Here is a 20,017-nt window from a genome sequence, read left to right as displayed (position 1 = left end):
AATGACAGAAGAGTAATACAAAGAATCACCACTTTACTTTAATGCAGCCTTTGAAGCCAAGGAAAGACTTCACTTATGTCATGTTACAAAATCCTGGGTCTTTTCACAACATCAATACAGTTTTAATCGATACCCAGCCCTACCTGCATGCCATCAGTGATGATTTGGTTCACAAACTATGACTAGAATATTAGTTGTTAAGCCTTTTATTAACAACAAGACACGACTGGATTCATTGATCTCTTCTAGTGAGGAGATCCTCATGCAGATGTGTTGATGAAAAGACTAAATGTAGTTCATCCTTCACCAAAGCCTCTCTGTATTTATAAGAGGAAACACACTATTATACATCTTTTCCCGTACAGCAAGGCCCGGGAAGAAGGTGTTTTTTAATACATTTTTTAAACCGTTTTGCGTTAAGTGCGAAATAGGATGAGATATACTTTATTGATCCCAAATTGGGAAATGTTTTTGTTGCAGCAGCATGTGAGCCAAGTCATATTTAGTTATAAAAAAGAGTAGAAAATTCAATACAAAGGTCTCGAAATAGAAAATCAAACAGAACTAAAAAGAGTGAAAATATTAAAGTTGACCGTGAGGAGAAATATGGAAACTATCTGATGAGTAACAGACTTTAGAGAGGATATATTACAGCTCACACAATATAAAAGTGGGATGTTATTTACATTTAGTGTCTAAGAAAGATATCTGAGGGTTAAAACTGTTTTCAAATCCCAGATTTCTAAGTCAACTAAAGCCCAAAACAGAAAAAGGTTGACTGAGTAGCGGTCTGTGTTTTCACAGATTTGGATATAATTATGGTGTTCTTGCTGCCGAGTGAACGCAGAGCAGAGATTGTGTTTCTCTTCTTCCCTCAGCGGATTTCTGTCCCAGCACAAGACCATCTTGTTTGCTGCTCTTCAAAAGAGCGAGAGCACATCTCTGACAGATTGTCATTTATGTTTGAACACTGTCTTTGCAGCTGGCCTTGATGCAGGGAGGGCTTTCAATTCCAAAAGGAGCTCTTTTTTTTCTCTCTGCTACAATGATGCAAGTGGGTCACGGCTGTCAGTCAGCAGCACAGAATAAAACTTGTGTGTGTGTGTGTGTGTGTGTTTCTACCTGCAGGCCACCCGTCCTGTCTCAAGTTCTCCCCAGAGCTCACAGCACGAGTCAAGGCTCTGTGGTGGCAGTGCATCGAATGCAAGACTTGCAGCAGCTGTCAGGATCAAGGCAAGAATGCGGTGAGTGGAAGAGCGAGTACGGCCGACTGGCAGCCTCACAGCAGCTGAGAGCATCTCTCCTCCGCTTAAGTGCCACACTGAGATGCTGATAGACATGTCTGTGGTCGTCGGGATTGAGCTATTTTAGTCAGTGTTTCACTCTCTTCTCTTTACCTGTCGAGCGGCGAGTCATTGTTATTCAAATACTTGCAGGGAGGTTTGACGGGGAGACAAAATGTTCAACATACTGTCAGGATCTTTAAAGAGGAAGATGCTTGAACCAATCCTGATGGATGTGTTTCAAGATCTTCAAAGGGAACATTCACAGTGATTACATAACAAGTGTTTTAATGCATGTGCATAAATATGTGGAATTCTAGTCAAAACTGGTCATTAAAATGAGCACGGGAGCTTAATGTTCTCTCAAACTAAATGAAAAACATCTAATTGGACAGGAGCGACTTCTTGACTGAGGGCGTGTTTGTTTATTCCTGCTGAGGCTCCACAGTAAAACGAGTGTTGTATTTCTAATAAACAGACCGTTCTATTTCTATATGAATTAACAAACACATGAAAGAAAACTATGACTGTGCTGTACCACTATTCTTTTGACAATAACTTAAATAAAGTGCTGAAATTAGAGTTAGAGGAAATGTAAGCTAGGTATCGAGCTAGACATCTCCTCTGAACGATACATTACAGTGCTCTACATCGTTTTAGCTGATTGAATTGCTGATTGAATTGGACTCTTTAGTCTCAACTCGCTAATAATCAGTGCTTTGTGTTTGCGGTGCAGGACAACATGTTGTTTTGCGACTCCTGTGACCGGGGCTTCCACATGGAGTGCTGCGATCCTCCCCTCACGCGGATGCCCAAAGGTAAGAAAAACAAGTCATCGCCTACATGCAGCCTCCTGAATCTGACCCTAGTGTCTTGAGATCTCATGAAGCCCCTGACGCTTCACCATTAAGTGCTGATGTATCCGATACGTCCCTAAGCATGTTGGTGTCCTGTGCTAAATCTTCCTTCGGGGTTTATGAACCTGTGCTCTCACGTTTTCTCTCTCAGGCATGTGGATTTGTCAAATCTGCCAGCCCAGGAAAAAGGGAAAGAAGCTGTTACATGAAAAGGCAGCACAAATCAAACGGCGCTACAACGCACCGCTGGGCCGGCCCAAGAACAGGTAGAGAAACGCCTTCAGACACCGACGTCTTCTTCAATCTCTCATCCCCCTCGAAATGTCATTGAGGGGCATTTATGACTTTTTTCACACCATATATACTGTTTGAGTTTTTTGCAGCATCAGACATATACAAGTGTATACCCCCCTCTAAAAAGAAAAACACTAATTCAAATAAAGAATCAAAATGATTAAGTACACAAAGTAAATAAATACACATAAAAAATATACAAATAGAAGCGACATTAAATAAAATTTAAAAAAAGACAAAACCTTTTTATTTTTGAATGGACGTAAAATTATTGAGGGGCAATTTGTAAAAAAGATGGAGCAGTTTCCCTTCCTGGCACAGTCTCAACCTCCCTCCTCTCTCCCCCCACAGGCCGGGCCGGCCCTTTAAGAAGCTCGGCGGGCGCGGTCGGAGGAAGCGCTCGGCCTCGGCAAACTCGTCCTCCAGCTCCTCCTGTGAGGGTTACCCTGGAGACGACCGGCTGCTGTTTTCGATGCGGGACGACGACGACATGTCGCAGGGCAGCCTGCGCTTCAACAACAAGACCAAGGGCCTCATCGACGCCCTCACAAAGTTCTTCACCCCGTCGCCCGAGGGCCGCAAGGCACGGCAGGAAGTGGTGGACTATTCACAGCAGTGCCGCATCCGGAAGAAAGCGTGTCGCAAAGGAGAAGGAGACGACCGAGGAGGTGAGAGTGGAGGACGCGTTTCTGCTAAAACACATTTTACTTTGTCTGCCAATAAAAATCTGTGTTTTATGCAAGATGTTGTTACATTTGTTTGGACAATAAGGAGAAACAGTTTTCCATATATGTTGGTATTTAGTTATTTTAAAAAGTAACTTTATATTCATCTTATAATATTGTTACCTGACCCAAAAATGGCATCAATTAAACGCTTTGTGCTCGACATGGCATTCATAAATCATAAAAATATGGAACAAATCTTTAAACCTTCCACGGCATAAATTGTTAATAGTTTGAGCTATCTGAATCAGGAAGCACAAATATTCTCCAGACTCTGTAAGCGGTTGTCAGCGAGCGTGTTCCCTGACAAACAGACGGGCGTCCCTGATGTGACTTATCTGTAAATTGTAGGTCGAGGGTGCTAATGGTACAAAATTGCTTTGTCATTTTCTGCGTCTGAAAACTGTTGCCTATGCATCAAAATACATAGCTCTGTAAAATTGACTCTGTGTTTGAATCCTGTAGACAATCAGGAAGGCAGCGACTGGCGTGACGAGGATGAGAAACTCCCCGGCCACGAGAACCTGACGGAAAAAGACATCGAACTGTTCAGACACATCCAGGAGCTCGCTCTGCAGGTACAGACACAGCATATTAAATACCCTTCAGATGTGACCTGGGACACCCTTGTGAGTCTGTGACTGAGGGTGCTTGGATTCATTAGACGTGATTTTATTATTATGTAGACCCACAGTGTGCAGGAGGAACTGAATGTCAGTGGGAACTTGGTCGGAGTCAACAACACCCAGGTGGTAAAAGATGATCTCACTGGGTTAGACGAGCTCTGTGGGATGAAGGCACGTTTGTGGCTGGAAAAGTCAATGAGCTGTGAGACCATTGTATTTTATTAAAGCATTAATTTGCCACAGAGCGACTGACAGATTCAACATTATATCTGAACCTCTCATCACCTTTAGAGGCTGTGATCCACCTCTAAAGGTCTGGGTTCAAATGAGCAATAAATGCAAATAATTAGAGGTGATTGACGGACAGCAGCATTACTAAAAGAGGAATAAAGTGATTTAGTTTTATTGGAAATTTGATTATATTTAATATTTACTCAGATTTTGGAAATATTATACATTTATTGTACATTCTTTCTAAGCATTTCTTTAATACAGCATTTTCTTATTGAACTTTAAAAATAATTAAACTGAATAAAAAATGTAATCAAATGTTTGAAAAAATAGATAATATAGAATATAAAATAAGTAAAAACAATTAAATAAATTAAATCTTAAAGGAGTAGGATTTCTTCCACAACTTACTTAAAAAATATATTGTGGTTAAATAAAATAATATGTTGAAATATATAAGAATAAATAACAAAAAGCACTAAGAAACCTACAGAAAACTCCTAAACATCCTCAACTTTTTAAATGAAAATACTTTTTACTTATTACAGTAACCAACTGAGCAGAGAGGGTGATTTATGAGACAAAACAAGTGATTGTGAAACAGCCACAAATGTGATTTAATAACCAGCCTTAGCCTGTCTCAGCTTAGCACATGCACTTCATATCGATGTCAGAAGTCATCCTCTGTTTGATGGTGAGAAGATTGAGCAGAGTAAAGACAGTGTCGTGCCCTGACAGAGTAACACAGCCAGCGCCTTCACAGAGAGGAAGTGTAGATCACATTAACGCTCCTCTACCAGCAGCAGATCGACCGGCTGTTTGTCCAGCGTCACAGGAGTCGTATTAAAACACTATCCGACTGAAATGTTCAAACCGGTGTTTAAGTGTTGCATGTAGGCAGAGTAGTAAACGCTAATGATGTGTGAAGAGGACAGATGTGAGTATCTGGGTTGGGTTGCTGTAGAGTGAAGAACACGATCATCATAAACAGGAAGGGATGTCCAAACTGCTCTCGTAAATCTCTGAGCTCCACTTAGAGCTCCGTCGCTACGCTAGCAGGTAGCCGGCTCTCTCTGAGCATCAACATAATAGTGGGTGGCTTCTGTCTACTCAATTAATGGATTAATTGTTTGGGCTCTCATGCTCACTGCAGTGGATGCAACTTTAGCCGTGCAACCAATTAACGAGACAAAGGTTTCAGACATGATGGCTGCAAATAGCTCCAATTATGAGTAAAATAATGATTTGATCTTTCCTATAATTATGTCTCTGGATTTTAGAAAGATGTTTTAAATGCTTTGAGATCTTGCTATTTGACTCAAGATTTTCCACCTCTCAACCTTCCTTTAGTGAGAATACATTTGTTGTTCCAAATAGGTTATTCTGATTAATATATACATCGTGTTTAGGTGGTGTGAAAGCCACGAAAGTAATGCCATTAGAGGTGCAGATGCTCCCTGGTGTGTTACTGATACTGTTCATTCTTGATTTCCCTCCAAATAAGTAGGCGGTGCGCCCTCTGGTGTTCCAGAGAGTACTGCACCCTATAACACAACAGAAACACCTTGCTTGTCGCTGATTATTAACACAGTTTCACTGATGGTGTGTGTGTGTGTGTGTGAGATAATTAACCAGGAGGCCCTTTCATTATGATCTGTCCAATCACTCACGGTTAAAACCTGGACCTGACCTTCCCCTTTCTCCCTTCACCCGAACAGAAAGTGGGAGTGACGGGGCCACCAGACCCTCAGATGCGATGTCCGTCAGTCATCGAATTTGGAAAGTTTGAAATCCAGACGTGGTACTCATCCCCCTACCCCCAGGAGTACAGCAGGTGAGTGACAGCTGCACAATGTACCACCATCCTGCTCGTAGGCACTGCCATGACCACCAGTGTAATGCATGTTTTTTGAAAGAGGAGTAAATAAACTTACCAACACTCTTAAGTGAACAATATTTATACCAAACCCTAATATTGTATTTGCTACTTTCAGAAAAAGAGCTTTGATAAGTGTTGCGAAATACAACAACTTTTATTTTGGATGAAACTGGCAGTAGGTAGCAAATATTTTTATTACATAACTTTAAGGAAAACCATTTAAATGTCTCAATCTGAGAAGCTGGATCCAGGGAATGTTTGCAGATTTAGATAAATTCAAATCAAATAATTGTCAAGACGGCATCTAGCTGAGCTCCAGCGTTTCTGTCATTCACCTAGTCCCCTTCCCTTTGCCCCCTCCAGACTACCGAAGCTCTACCTGTGCGAGTTCTGCCTGCGCTACATGAAGAGCCGCAGCATCCTCTACCAGCACATGAAGAAGTGCAGCTGGTTCCACCCGCCCGCCAACGAGATCTACAGGAAGGACGACGTCTCTGTCTACGAGGTGAGGAGCCGTTAGCTGCTAATGTGCTAACAAGAGATGAAGGACGAGTCACATCTTTAACCAAAAATCACCTCAAAGGTGCAGCTTGTTTTCTAACTCTAGCCCTGCTTGTTACCTCAGACTAAACAGTATTGTCCACTCATAGTTATCCAGTTATTTATCAGATCAATGATTCATTATTAGTGTAGCGGCCAACATCATATAAAAATAAACATAAAGAACTTAAAGTAAAACGGCCGCTGAGGAAGGATGCAAGTCCAGACCAGAATCTCCATTTAGTCCATTTATTTCCATTATCAATGAACACACTTCTTATTGATTCCCTTTCTCCTTTCTTGCCAAATAACCCTGGTAAAAACCATGTGCCTACTGGTGCCCTATGCCCACCACCACCTGTCTCCACCATATACAATCACACCAGGTGCGCTAATCACCCTGTGCCCAAACGTACGCTCATCCGGTACAAATCCCACCACCAACTGAGTCCCAAAACCTCCTTCAAAACAAAAGCATAACTGAAACTAAGGTAACTGTGATAAATCATGATTTATATCATACAGCTAGAACATAAATATTGAATTACATAAACTCTTATATAGCTCCAACATGCATCAATAAACGTTTACATATTGAAGTGCAGAACTTTTTGATCAAGATGGCATTGCTTACTTTTTTACAGCAGGATTTCCATGGAGTGACTTTCAGTATTATATAAAAGTGTGCCGTATTTTACAGAGCACGTTAGTCTGTCAAAACATGCTCGCCTTTTAATCCTAAACTAAGGTATTATAATAGAGTATCAGAATATGTTTGCACTTACATATGCATTAAACGTGCTCCTGTTTCTATTTCCAAATGGGTAGATCTAACAGACGTCTCATTTCCAAACAAAGACTGTGGGATTATATGCACATTCATACATGAATAATTTACAATACTTTCCTCCAGCTTTAGGATAATAAAGTATGTCCAATTCCCTAATGGTGGTTAATGAACATCCTTACCAACTTTAGTGTCACCAGGGAACGTCGCTGCGATTATTAGCATAATTATTAATAACACATTTTCAGTTAAGCTCTTCCTCCGGGTCTCGTAATCCAGACTGTAGTTGTCTCGGCAGCTCCTGTTTCTCTCTGCAGGAGGAGAGCAGGGATAACTGGCCTCCTGCCAACCTCCCTCCTTCCTCTTTATGGCTCTTTGTTTCCAGCCTCTCTATCTGTCCGGGTCTCCAGAGACACGTCTGAGATCATTGCCTGACACTATCTTCTACTTCATTCTCCCTCACTTTGGTCCACAGCTGCTTAAAGATGGACTTCTGGACAGCCCTGTTTCTTCTAGTCATTTATATCGGGGTAGTTTTGTCTCAGTATTATTTGTGTGAACAGAACATTTACAAATTACACGTTTACACACAGATACTTCTTCTGTTCACGCAATAGTACTGAGACAAATCAACCCCCATACATTCAGGAAGCTTTGTGTTGACGTGTTTTCCTCTCCACCTTTCCCACTACAGGTCGATGGGAACGTGAGCACAATCTACTGTCAGAACCTGTGTCTGCTGGCCAAGTTGTTCCTGGACCACAAGACCCTGTACTACGACGTGGAGCCCTTCCTGTTCTACGTCCTGACCCACAACGACAGCAAAGGCTGCCACCTCGTCGGATATTTCTCCAAGGTACGACCATAAAGCTCCCAGTCTCCAAATACTATTCAATACCAAGAAAAATATCTCTATTCTGTACCGTTTTTAATACCAGCAAACTGATCTGTTGACAGTCCAGGTGTTCAAATATTACAATATACAGTATTTTGTTCCTAAGACGTTATTCACGTTCTGTTTCCTGCTTTACATTTATTCAGTTGAGCACTTTTGTTGTTGTTGTATTTAGTTAGATTTTTTTTTGTACATTGTAAATGTGTCTGAATTTATAAATTAGAGTAATACAAATGCAACACATTTAAAAAAACTTTAAATTCGACAACATTGATGATAGTTTTACCATCTCATGACCCTGGTATTGTATGACCAGGTTATTTTATATACATGTGGCAGAAATGCTCTTAAGTTACACTTTACCTGCACCATGATGTCACTTGCACTATTTTAATTGCCCGTATAAATGTATTTTTAGGTCATACTTTCCGTTCTTATTTCTTCGACATCTTCAGTTTATTTGCATTGTTGGGGGGTCTGGGACTTCTTTCTGCAAACCACTATGCTGTAGCTATTGTGCATATGATGATAAAGCCAGTCAATCTTTTGCACGGAGGAATATGTACAGAACTTTGGGGGGTATAACACTTTATAATTAGATTGAAAGATGAATATTACAGACTTATAAAAAGATAATGATTGGCTCGTAACAGATCAGCAGAAGGACTTTTGTAAACATTGATATCAACTACAGCTTCTTTAGATAAATGAAAACAATGGGAGGTAGTACTGTTCAAAACATGCTGAGATTGACACACACCTCGATCACTTCAGCTGGATATAATCATTTTGAATTGTGAGCTCATTAAAGGATTCACATGCACAGGGTCTGTGAGCGGTTTGGGTTGAAAGAGGAAACAGCTGTTTAGTGAAACTTTTCAAGTGTTTCTGCCAGAGTAAGAGACCAACTTGTGCTCTGCTTCAGTCTTTAGCTCACAGCGTCTCTGCAACTGTCCTGTGTCCATAACCCCGCCCCCATTATTCCTCCTTCCTTCTCTAGAATCTGTGAATAATTACCACCTTGCACAAACTAACCAAAACAACATTAGCCATAATTGAGGGGAAAATAGATTCAAATTAAAATGCGTTGGCTTCCCTCCCCGCACACAGGTGCTTTGCTTCAGAGTAAACAGATAGTGCTGTGAGCGCCGCTGCCCCTCTGTGGAGTTTACAGTCGCAGGTGCTCGCATTAGCATGTCCCCTCGCTGCCAAAACACTGCAGCTAGTGAGCGGACGCAGCACCATCAGCACCATCGGGCCTGCTCTGTGATGTGCTTCCATTCTATTTCTTTCTTCTAATGGTGCAATGTGTCTGTGCCTTTTCTCTTTCCTCCAGGAGAAGCACTGTCAACAGAAATACAACGTGTCATGCATCATGATTCTTCCTCAGTACCAGCGCCAGGGCTACGGGCGCTTCCTCATCGACTTCAGTAAGGACTGAAAACAGACAGCGACAATAACTGTGATGTATATCAGTATAGGGCTGCGCGACTTGGGGGGGGGGGGGAAAATTGATATTAGGTTGACTGATTTTCAAAATGATAGGTGAATTAGACTGTTTTTTAAACATGATTCACATTATATGATATTTTTACATATTTAGCCTTTCCCTATTCTGCTCTTTTAATATACTGAATAAACAAAAACAAAAGTTGCTCATGATGTCCTTGTCTGTTCCCCCCCACCCCCCGCAGGTTACTTATTGTCAAAGCGTGAGGGTCAACCCGGCTCCCCAGAGAAGCCTCTGTCGGATCTGGGCAGGCTGTCCTACATGGCGTACTGGCGCAGCGTGGTGCTGGAGTGTCTCCACGAGGTCCGCGACCGGCAGATCACCATACGGCAGCTCAGCAAACTCACAGGGATCTGCCCGCAGGACATCACCACCACCTTGCACAGCCTCAACATGCTGGAGCAGCGGGGGGACAGGTACTGGCGTTCACTCTGAGTTTATTCACTGTACTTACACAAAATATGCACCAGAGAACTGAATTGGCATAGAGCGGTACAGGAACGAGTGAGTTAACACTTGACCACTTCCAGTTCCCTCGTCTCAGAGTCAGTGGGAGTTCTCTGTAGGATTTTGGAAAATAGCTTGAAATATGGTCTGAGGTTGCCACACATTTAAGAGACGGATCACGTTTTGTCCTACGACAGTAAATAGCAATGAAGTCGTGCGACCCTGCTGTACTCGTCTGTAGTTCCTTTATAGCATACCGTTAGCATTTTCTGGCGATTCGATTTATAATTAGAAAATTATAGAAGTAGGGTAGACATGTGGAGATTATCCGGCTGAACAAAACCTGCATTTATCAAACAGGTTTGTTTTCCACAGATCTTATTTTTTACAATTTCTAAAATCCTCTGGAGAAATAGCATTGTTTTTTTTCGAGGGAACCCATGTGCAGCTTACTTCCGGGTCGGCCTACAAAAATACCTCATCCCTGCACCGCTCTATTAAAGCTAACACACAGGTGTGGATGGATAACCTTACACACACAGCCGTATTCTTTTCATTTATTCTTTACCAAAAATGATACCTCCCGTTCTAACCCTCGTGTGTCTTCCTGTGTCGTCAGGCTGGTCCTGGTGCGGCGGGAGAAGCTGGTCTCGAACCACATGAACCGCCTGAAGGCCCGGCCGCGGCAGATGGACGTCGACCCCGACAGTCTACGCTGGACCCCCGTCATCGTCACCAACACGGTGGTGTCTGACGGAGACGACGACGATGAGGACGAGGAGGAGGAGGAGGAGGAAGAGCCAGAGGAGGACAAACGCAAAGAGGTAAATGTGTGGGATTTGTTTTTGCTGTAAACTGTAATAATATATATGTAATAGACGCTGAAGACCTGAGTCCATGGGCGTCCATTATCTACATTTAGATTTGGATAATCTAAACCTTTTGTTTTTGCATTTATCTACAAATTAGAGTAATGCAAATCCAAGATCTTTTTTAAAACATTAAATCCGACAACATTGATAGTTTTACTGTCACATGATCTGTTTGTAGGAGCAGTTTGTGATTTAAATGCTCTAAAGTTTTCAGGTGTGTAAAAAGTCTTGGATGTAAAAATGGTTTTATTTTATTATTGATTTAGTTTTATCTGTATTGTAGATCAAACCCAGTCACAAGGTCCCCCCCCTGTCCTGGCACATGCGGCAGGCGAAGAAGAGGCTGGAGGAGGACGAAGACGAGGAGGAGGAAGAGGAAAGAAAAGGCTTCCCGGGGTTTCCTCTCAGCCAAAGCTCTCCGCCCTCTCCTCCACCCCGCTGTCCGCCCTCTGCGCCAGAGCAGCTACGCCCGTCTCCCCCAGCCAACGGAGAGCGGAGACCACGGGGGCGCCCGCCAAAGAACTGGCCCTGGGGTAAGGTGAAGGACAGCCCGCGGGCAGGACGGCCTCCTAAGATCCGCCCGGTGGAGGATGAAGACGACGATGAAGACGAGGAGAGGACGGAGGGAGGGAAACATCCCGGCTCTGCCAGCAGCCCTCCCTCCCTTTTCTCCCTGGACAGACAGGAGTCCACCACCTTTCACTCGCTGGACATGGCCCGGCACCCCTCCATAACCCCCACACGCAGAGGGCGGCCCCCAAGGAAAAAGAGGGGCCCTAAGCCCAGACTAATAGACGGGCCTGAAGGGCTGCTTCCTATGGGGGCCGTCAGGAAGAGCAGCTTCAGCGAGAGCAGTGAAGATGAGGAGGAGGATGAAGACGAGGATGAAGATGATGATGATGATGATGAGAGGAGGGCGTGCTCCCCCCCCACTCTCACCAAGCCCACCATGTCGCTCAAATGCAAGGTAGGAATCTCACCGTGGATATTTCCATCAGGAGTAAGATTTATGCAGTGTGTTGGAAACATCATAAATTATGATTCAGTCGTATTTAAAACTATTTACTATAACCTCCTTTTAACCAGCGTCCTGTTAGTCTGTGGTGTGAGTACGGTTTTTGTGAGGCACACCTAATAACCCGCTGTGTTTTTACCCAGAAGCCACTGAGGAAGCGTCGTTTTCGGCAGCGCAGCCACCCTCACAGCAGCGTGGTGACGGAGACCATCTCTGAGACCACCGAGGTGTTGGACGAGCCCTTCATCGACTCCGACTCGGAGAGGCCGATGCCCCGGCTGGAGGAGGAGACGCCGCTCGGACACCAGCTGCACCGATACCCCCCCAGCCGCTCCGCCCTGAGGCTTTCCGACCCCGCACCCAAGAGGGGCCGACACTCCCACCTCACAGACTCAGAGGAAGATGGTGAGCAGGCAGCCTTTGAGTCAGGTTTAGTTAAATACAGGACTTGAGTAAACATAAGAAACGTTTTTACTATTTCATTGACCAAACCTTTAGGAGATAAGACAGATTGATGGATAATGAAAGTCATTGTTGGTTGCAGCTTTCTCTAATTCTCCCTCCTTCTCTCGTCTCCTCTCAGAGCTGACGCCAGTGCTGAAGCCTGTGGCCGCGCTGCAAGCCGCTCCATCCGAGACGCTGTTGGTCAACCCCGAGGTCCGGTGAAGAAGAAGAAAGGCTGGCCCAAAGGAAAGAGCCGCAAACCGCTGCAGTGGAAGAAACAAGGGCCCGAAAAAACCCCCCGCAGCTGGAGAAGGACTGGCCCAGAGCGGAGATCCGCCACCTCCCAAAATCAAGATGAAGCCTGGCGCAAGCCCCGGAGCTGGTACCTGCAGCGGGCCCAGGAGGAGCGCAGAGGCAGGAGCAGGAGAGGCAGAGGCTGGGTCCGGAGCTGGAAAAGGAGCCTCAGCTGCTGAAGAGCAGAACTGACAGCAAGCAGAAGGACTCGGATGACGAGGAGGACTACCTTCCCAAGCCTGTGGAGCAAAAAGTGCCCAGGAAGAGAGGAAGACCACCCAAGATTCGCTGCCAGCCTCCACAGCCCGCCCCCAAACCGCTTCCCACCTCCGAGCCAGAGGAGGAAGAGGACGAGGAGGAAGAGGAGGAGACTGAACCAACCTGGGAGGAAGACAAACCCAGCTGTCCTCCCTCCCGCCCCCTGCTGTCCCCGTCATCCTCCTCTTCCACATCAGGGCCCCGGGCACCACAGTCCCGGCCTCAGGATGCAGACATGGCCGACAGGGAGGAGGATGATGACGAAGAGGAGCGGGAGGAAGAGGAATGCGGGAGCACAGCCAGCGGCAGCGTGAGCAGACGACCCGCCGTCACCCCGGGGTCAGGGAGCAGACGCAGCGAGGACCACGACGCAGACGATGAAGGGGACGGACACCTGGAGGACAAGAGCAACGGCAGCAGCAGCAAGAAGAGGAAGAGTCAGGACTCTGAAGAAGAGGAGGAGGATGAAGACGAGGAGGAGGAGCCGGCTTCCCGTGCCAGCTCCCCGCCGGTCAAAGAGGAGCCCCAAGGCGGAGAGGCTTTTTTAGACATGGAGAACAGCGTGGCCCGCGACTATGTCAGCAAGCAGGAGGAGGAAGAAGAGGAGGAGGAGGAGGAGGAGGAGGCTGAGGAGGAAGGGCAGGAGGTCAAGACTCGGCCCTCATCAGCCGACCCGCAGCAGGAGGAGCGTCGACGCCGAGAGCAGGAGGAGTCGGCAGCAGCGGCCGCAGCCGTGGAGACCGTCACAGCTTTGTCGGACCCCGCCGAGCCCATGGAGCTGCAGCCGCTGCACCCGGAGGACAAAGACGCGCTGCTGATGGAGCCCCAACACCCCCACCCGCACTCCCACCCCACCCAGCACTCCGACTTCAAAGAGGAGCTGGGCCACCATCACCAACACCACCCCCACCACCACTCCAACGAGCTGGACCTGGAGACCATGCAGGCCGTGCAGTCCCTGACGCAGGGGGAGGCACAGGACGAGGAGGCGGAGCCACAGCCGCACCACGGGGCCTACCAGGACTGTGAGGAGACCCTGGCCGCCTGCCGGACCCTGCAGAGCTACAGCCACGCGGGGGAGGCGGAGGAAGAGGCTCTGGCGTTGGTGGAAGACTGCGGGCCGTCCCAGCACAGCAGCCCGCTCCCTAACCCTCCCGCGCCGCCGCTGCCCAGTCAGTCTGTGCGCTCTGTGAACAGCCCGGGGTTGACCTCCGGGATCATGGACGCGACTCCCACCGGGCCGAGGGGAGGCACCCCCGGCCCCACCGGGGGCGGAGCAGGGGGAGCCGGAGGAGGCTATAACCAGATCACGCCGGAGCACCCCAGCTCTCTGTCGGCCCCCTCCCAGCAGAACATGGAGACTTCGCCGATGATGGACGTGCCCTCGGTGTCGGACCACTCTCAGCAGGTGGTGGACAGCGGCTTCAGCGACCTGGGCAGCATCGAGAGCACGACGGAGAACTACGACAACCCCAGCAGCTACGACTCCTCCATGGGCGGGACGGGGGGCGGAGGGGGGATGTCGGCCGTAGTCGGAGGAGCTTCCACAGCTTCCTCGACGTCGGCCTCCTCTTCTTCCAACTCGGCGACCCCGTCCTCCTCACAGTCCAACATCTGCTCCTTCGCCCCCGCCACCAGCCTCACCTCCTCCACAGGAGGCGGGGGGGCCCAGCATGGGATGGGCAGCTGCAGCCTCATCCAGCAGACCGGGCCCAACAGTGGACCTGGAGCCGGTAGTGTGGGCGGTGCCGTGCCGCAGCCCCCGCCTCCTCCACCACCGTCCAACACCCCCAACTGCGGCATTAAGTCTCCTCAGAGCTGTGTGATCGAACGCCCCCCCAGCACCAACCACCAGCAGCAGAAGAAGGTTTCTCAGCAGCAGCAAGCCCCCAACCCCCCACCGTCCGCTCCAACACCACAACAACAACAGCAGCAGCAACAGCAGCAGCAACAACAACAGCAGCAGCAACAACAACAACAACAGCATCAACAGCAACAGCAGCAACATCAACAACAGCAACAACAACAGCAGCAGCAGCAGCAAGCCCTGTCTCAGTGCAGCATGGGCAATGGCTTTGCCTCCACCCCCATGATCATGGAAATCCCTGAGAGCGGAGGCGGGGGCGGGGGCCGCACCCTGTATGAGCGCATGGGTCAGGACTTTGGCACGGGGGGGTACCCCCAGCCCTCCGCCACCTTCAGCCTGGCCAAACTGCAGCAGCTCACCAACACCATCATGGACCCCCACGCCATGCCCTACTCTCACTCGGCCTCCGTCACCTCATACGCCACTAGCGTGTCCCTCTCCAACCCCGGGCTGGCCCCGTCCCCCCACGCCCCTCTCTCTCAGGGCCAGCCCACCATGACGCCCCCCCCTAACCTCAGCTCCGGCTCCATGAACCTGGGCTCGCTGCAGCTTCAGTGCAACATGCCCACGGCCAACCTGGGGCTGGGGCCCCCGCCGCACACGCAGCGGCTGCAGGGCCAGATGGCAACCGTCAAGGGCCACATCTCCATCCGCTCCAAAGCCACGCAGCAGCTGGCCCCAGCCCCCCACCAGCAGCAGCTGTACGGCCGCAGCTCGGGGCCCGTGGCCATGCAGGGCACGCCGCGCACCCTGGCCGTGCAGCGCGGCATGATGCCCAACCTCATGCCCACGCCAGCGGCGTACAACTCCATGAACATGCCGCTGAACGCCATGTCGGCCGGGTACCGGATGCCCCAGCCCATGATGAACAGCGGCTACCACGGCAACCCCCCTTACATGAACCAGCCGGCGCAGTACCCCATGCAGATGCAGATGGGCATGATGGGCGGGCAGGGATACCCGCAGCAGCCCATGCAGCCCAATCACCATGGCAACATGATGTATACAGGCCCCACCCACCACAGCTACGCCGGCGTCCCCAAACAGTCGCCGTACATGAGCAGATGAGCAGCAGAGAAGTGGGGAACATGATGCTCGCTGAACTCTACATGTCCAAATTTCTCCTGTTCCCCTCTCCGGGGCCCCTGCAGGCGCCGGGGGGGAGGAGGTGACGGAGACACAGAGGGTCTTTGGGTTTCCTGTTATTCTACGTTGTCATTTTGTCCATTTTTGTTTGGGCTCCCCTCCCCCTCCTAGCAAGCAAGTGGCTTGGGCTCCCGGTTCAGTGGGGTGTGTGTACATGGACCTTCTGCTGCAGGCCCACACACTCCTCTGTCATGTGAATTTAACACAGGCTCAGGAGAGCAGGGGGGGGGGGCAGGAAGAAACACGAAGAAAGACAATACAGGAGAACCTTGCCTCTTCAGACTGCGAATGAAAAACAGTGGTTTACTGAATATATCCAACCATGCACACTCTTTTAATTGATATAGGAAGCCTTACCTTGGAAAAAAAGAGACTTTGTAGGCGGATCGTTTGTTTTGTTAAACATATTGTTGAATCTTATTTTCGTTGTCGTTGTTTTCGTTGTTTTTTGAAATACTCGTGTGCAGTCCGACCTCTTATATGCTTTGGTCTTTATATGTGTGGCATTCTGAAAACGGTGATACACACCCTCTCGCTCTCAGAAACCCCCGAAACATCTCTGCCAGACGGCTTTTCACCCGGTTCCAGATGGAGCATCGGAGCGGGGCCTCCAGGTGTGCGAGGTGTCGAGCTGTTCCCAGAGTCTTCCCGGATCCATCTTGTTCTACCAAAAAAAAAAAAACGACAGCAAGGACACGGAGGAGACACACGTTACTGTCTGCTCAACGAAACAAGTAGCATTATTTTCCAGTTTGCCGCCACTCTTAGATGTAAATATTCTGGTACTTCCCAATATCCAGCACACACACACACACACACACACACACACACACACACACACACACACACACACGCTGGCTAGCTAGCTGTCGCTAATTGGTAGCTAGCTCAGGAAAGTAAAACATTCAGCTGTTCTTGTTCACACTCCACTGACAGACGGCGTCACATGTCAGCCTTTTTTAGCAGTTTACAGAACAAACGGTGGGGGTTTCCATTGAACTGCTTCTCAGCTGAAAGTGTTAGCGACCCGGAGAGGTCTGTTTCTCAATGGTGTATTCTGTTAAAACTGTATATTTTTCGTATTTTTTTTCTGCAAAAGTCTGCACTCCCATTAGCTAGACATATGGCGGGACAGTCGGCCTTTCTAAAAGGTGCCTAAAGCCTGATCTAGTGCGCGGTTGGGCCCTCGCGTAGAGGCACGCTCGTGTAAAGCAGGGTCGGAGGAAGTGTTGGAGGTTCTGATGGTTGACTCCATGTACCAGTATTCAAAGTCAAAAGAGGAGATTTTCCTTTTCCTTACAGACCTGGCATTGCATACTTTATTTGTGTGTATTGTTCTGTTCTGTTCTTTATTTTTGTGTTACTTTTTTGTTTCTGAATTTTATCAGACTGGGCAGCTTTCTTTTATGACACGAGCTGACTCTTTTTGACTTTAGAAAAACCTATTGTAGAGAAAATGTTTTTCTATAATATAAAAAGGAAACTCTGACATTGATATTGGTACTGTCATTTTTTTCACTTCTGTTTCAGGAAAAAAAAACAATACATATTTTTTAGCTCGCCTCTTGGGTAATGATTACTAAGAAATTCAAAATTTAAAAAAATTACCACTCACTTTTAGTGACTTTAAGATGCCTTTAACCTCTCCATTCCATCTCATCTCTAGAGTTTTCTATCTTTGTGTAGTATATTAATGCTATTTTAAACAAAAGGACTACAAATATCTAAAAGTCACTTGGCATTATTTTCTTTTTTTTTTACTTGTGTGTGTATAGGATGACTTCCTTACATTTAAGAGGCATGTAAAAAGGAGCTCAGTATATTTCTGTCTGTTTATATCGCTTCCCTTTTTGTATCCTTTGTAATTGTACATGTTGCGTTGTATGCTAAGAGAGAGCGCAAAATAAAGAGAGGAGAGACAGCTGGACACGCGGTGAAGGCGGCCTCCACTCTCTTCTCTGTCCCTGTATGTATTTCCATTTATTCTGTTTGTTTTTCTTTCTTTCTTAGCAAGTACTTTCAAAGAACTCTGTACATTTTAACATAAAATGAAAATAAATTATGTTGAGCCATTCATGTTTTCCTTGACATTTTTACAGCTCCATCTGAGTCAATTCAACCAATAAAATAGTATCAGGACATTAAGATGCTTAACCCTTGTCCCACAATAGGGACATTTTTGCCCTTTTATTTTCCAGTAATTACAGACAAATGTTTTCAATCAAATTTGAACATTAGGTCGTATAAAAACCGAAATATTTGATCCAAAATGCAGAAATCCTTAATAGTCTTAAGTACAAAAATTGTCTCCATTTTAACCAACATTCTTTTTTTAAAAACCACTATAAGAGCATACAATCATTCGTGTTGTTACGATCCGCTTTCACATCCAAACCCTGGCTTTTTACTTTTTTCTACCAGTGAGACATCTTTCCTCATGGTTGGGATAAATACATGCCTGGTTTGCAGTTTAATCTTATCATTGTCGTCATCCCAGCATTCAATATATCTATAAAAATCATGAATATATAACCATAAAATAACAGTGGCAATATATGTAGCATCAAATACTTACAATTCTGAAAATGAATGAACATTATATGATCAGTTATACTGTGGTTTCCAACGTTTCACCTTGATTGACCCCTTTTTCTACAATTGAGTAAACAGGTGACATATTCAGTGGGTATTTCATATTCTACTCAATCGACAGAAATGTCAGTAGAGTACAACTGAGAAACTTTACAAGTAACCCGATTAATGAACACATGAACTTCAGGAAGTTTGTGTCGAACACATCAATAAGCCTGTGTCCATTAAGCTTTGGCGACCCCGAGTGGAAGTTGGGACCCCCAGATTGGGAACCAGGTGTGCAGGTAAATTCTTGGTTCTGAAGTCTGAGCTCTCAACATTTACTGTGAGGGTTGCATTTATTGACTCTGAGGGTGGATTTAGTGCAGCCTCATTGTTTGCTTGTGTGTGGAAACTTTGCTTTAAGGGTGGTAGCTGCTCTGCACATGGAAAAAACGGAGGGACTGCAGACGGGGAGACTTGGTTCATTTTGCACCTAGTTTTAATTAACCTATTGAATCTTTCTAAAATATCCAAGAGGTAAATGTTTATTCACACTTATGTACATTTGAAATACAAAGCATCATTGTCAGGAAGCGATATCACCTCTTGGGGTTTCATGTTTTGCTGAGATACAAATGTGATTATGTTTATTGTGTCTACCAAGTCAATAGATCTGAGGCCTGTACCACGAAGCAGGATTTGCGGAGGTAACTTCAGGGTTAACTCTGGGTTGTCGGTCCTACGAAGCTGGTTCACTTCTTACCGGGATAGATCATTGTAACTTATGCTGAACACATAACCTGCTCCGGACATATTACAGGATAAAGGAAATACAGTTTAAACTGCCGTATGCAGGAAGGACGAAAGGAAAACTCGCCATGAATAGAATCACTGACCATCTTCAGAGCAATTAAGCTATTACATTTGCGCCAAGCAAGCTTACTTAAATATAGTGGCAGATATCCTTTTCAAACATATCTCAAACATTAAAAAAAACAGATAACTCAAACATATCCAGGGTCTGTTGAACTGGGTTCGTCATACAGGCCTTAGGACTGACTTCTGGAGCCTCTTTAACTCAGAGCTGTGCTTTTTTCTGGAAGTGGATCCAGAAAACATTCTACAATACACCAAATCAACTTCAAGAGCTCCCCTTAGACAACCAGCCGTTATTTTGGATTGTAAATATATGTGAAATCAGCAAATGTATTTATTTAAAACTCTGGGTTACCACATTATTCCTGCCAAAAGTCACGTGATCTTTTTTTGTTCTCGTAGAAAAAAAACGTTTTGTAGTTTAGGTATCATAGGGCATTTGTAAAACATGTTTAGTTTGTTTGTATAGTTATGGCAGGATAATAGCTCCATACAGGGTACTACTGTTCAGTCTGTCTATTTGTTTGATGGGAAGAAACTTCACAAGATGAAATATGACACTGGAAACAAAATGTCAGACCAGCTACATCTCAGAGC

At 46.3% G+C, this 20,017-nt stretch overlaps 1 protein-coding gene across 1 annotated transcript in view; it reads left to right on the top strand.

Moving 5' to 3' along the window:
* kat6a (K(lysine) acetyltransferase 6A) overlaps positions 1-18,044 on the top strand; it is a 35,120-nt gene extending 17,076 nt beyond the window's left edge. Inside the window, 18 exon segments of the mRNA XM_063897410.1 lie at positions 1,129-1,244; positions 2,020-2,101; positions 2,292-2,406; positions 2,786-3,102; positions 3,625-3,737; positions 5,735-5,850; positions 6,259-6,400; positions 7,917-8,078; positions 9,454-9,547; positions 9,812-10,043; positions 10,694-10,898; positions 11,230-11,913; positions 12,105-12,366; positions 12,545-12,574; positions 12,577-12,689; positions 12,691-12,769; positions 12,772-12,810; positions 12,813-18,044. Coding sequence (XP_063753480.1) covers positions 1,129-1,244; positions 2,020-2,101; positions 2,292-2,406; positions 2,786-3,102; positions 3,625-3,737; positions 5,735-5,850; positions 6,259-6,400; positions 7,917-8,078; positions 9,454-9,547; positions 9,812-10,043; positions 10,694-10,898; positions 11,230-11,913; positions 12,105-12,366; positions 12,545-12,574; positions 12,577-12,689; positions 12,691-12,769; positions 12,772-12,810; positions 12,813-15,892 — 5,981 coding nt within the window. The 3' untranslated portion in view covers positions 15,893-18,044.
* Positions 18,045-20,017: the final 1,973 nt, after the last annotated feature.

Source organism: Eleginops maclovinus, chromosome 12, assembly GCF_036324505.1.
Source record: "Eleginops maclovinus isolate JMC-PN-2008 ecotype Puerto Natales chromosome 12, JC_Emac_rtc_rv5, whole genome shotgun sequence".
NCBI lineage: Eukaryota > Metazoa > Chordata > Actinopteri > Perciformes > Eleginopidae > Eleginops > Eleginops maclovinus.
The sequence above is the reverse complement of the archived record's forward strand: the minus strand, read 5'-3'. Positions and strand labels throughout refer to the sequence as shown.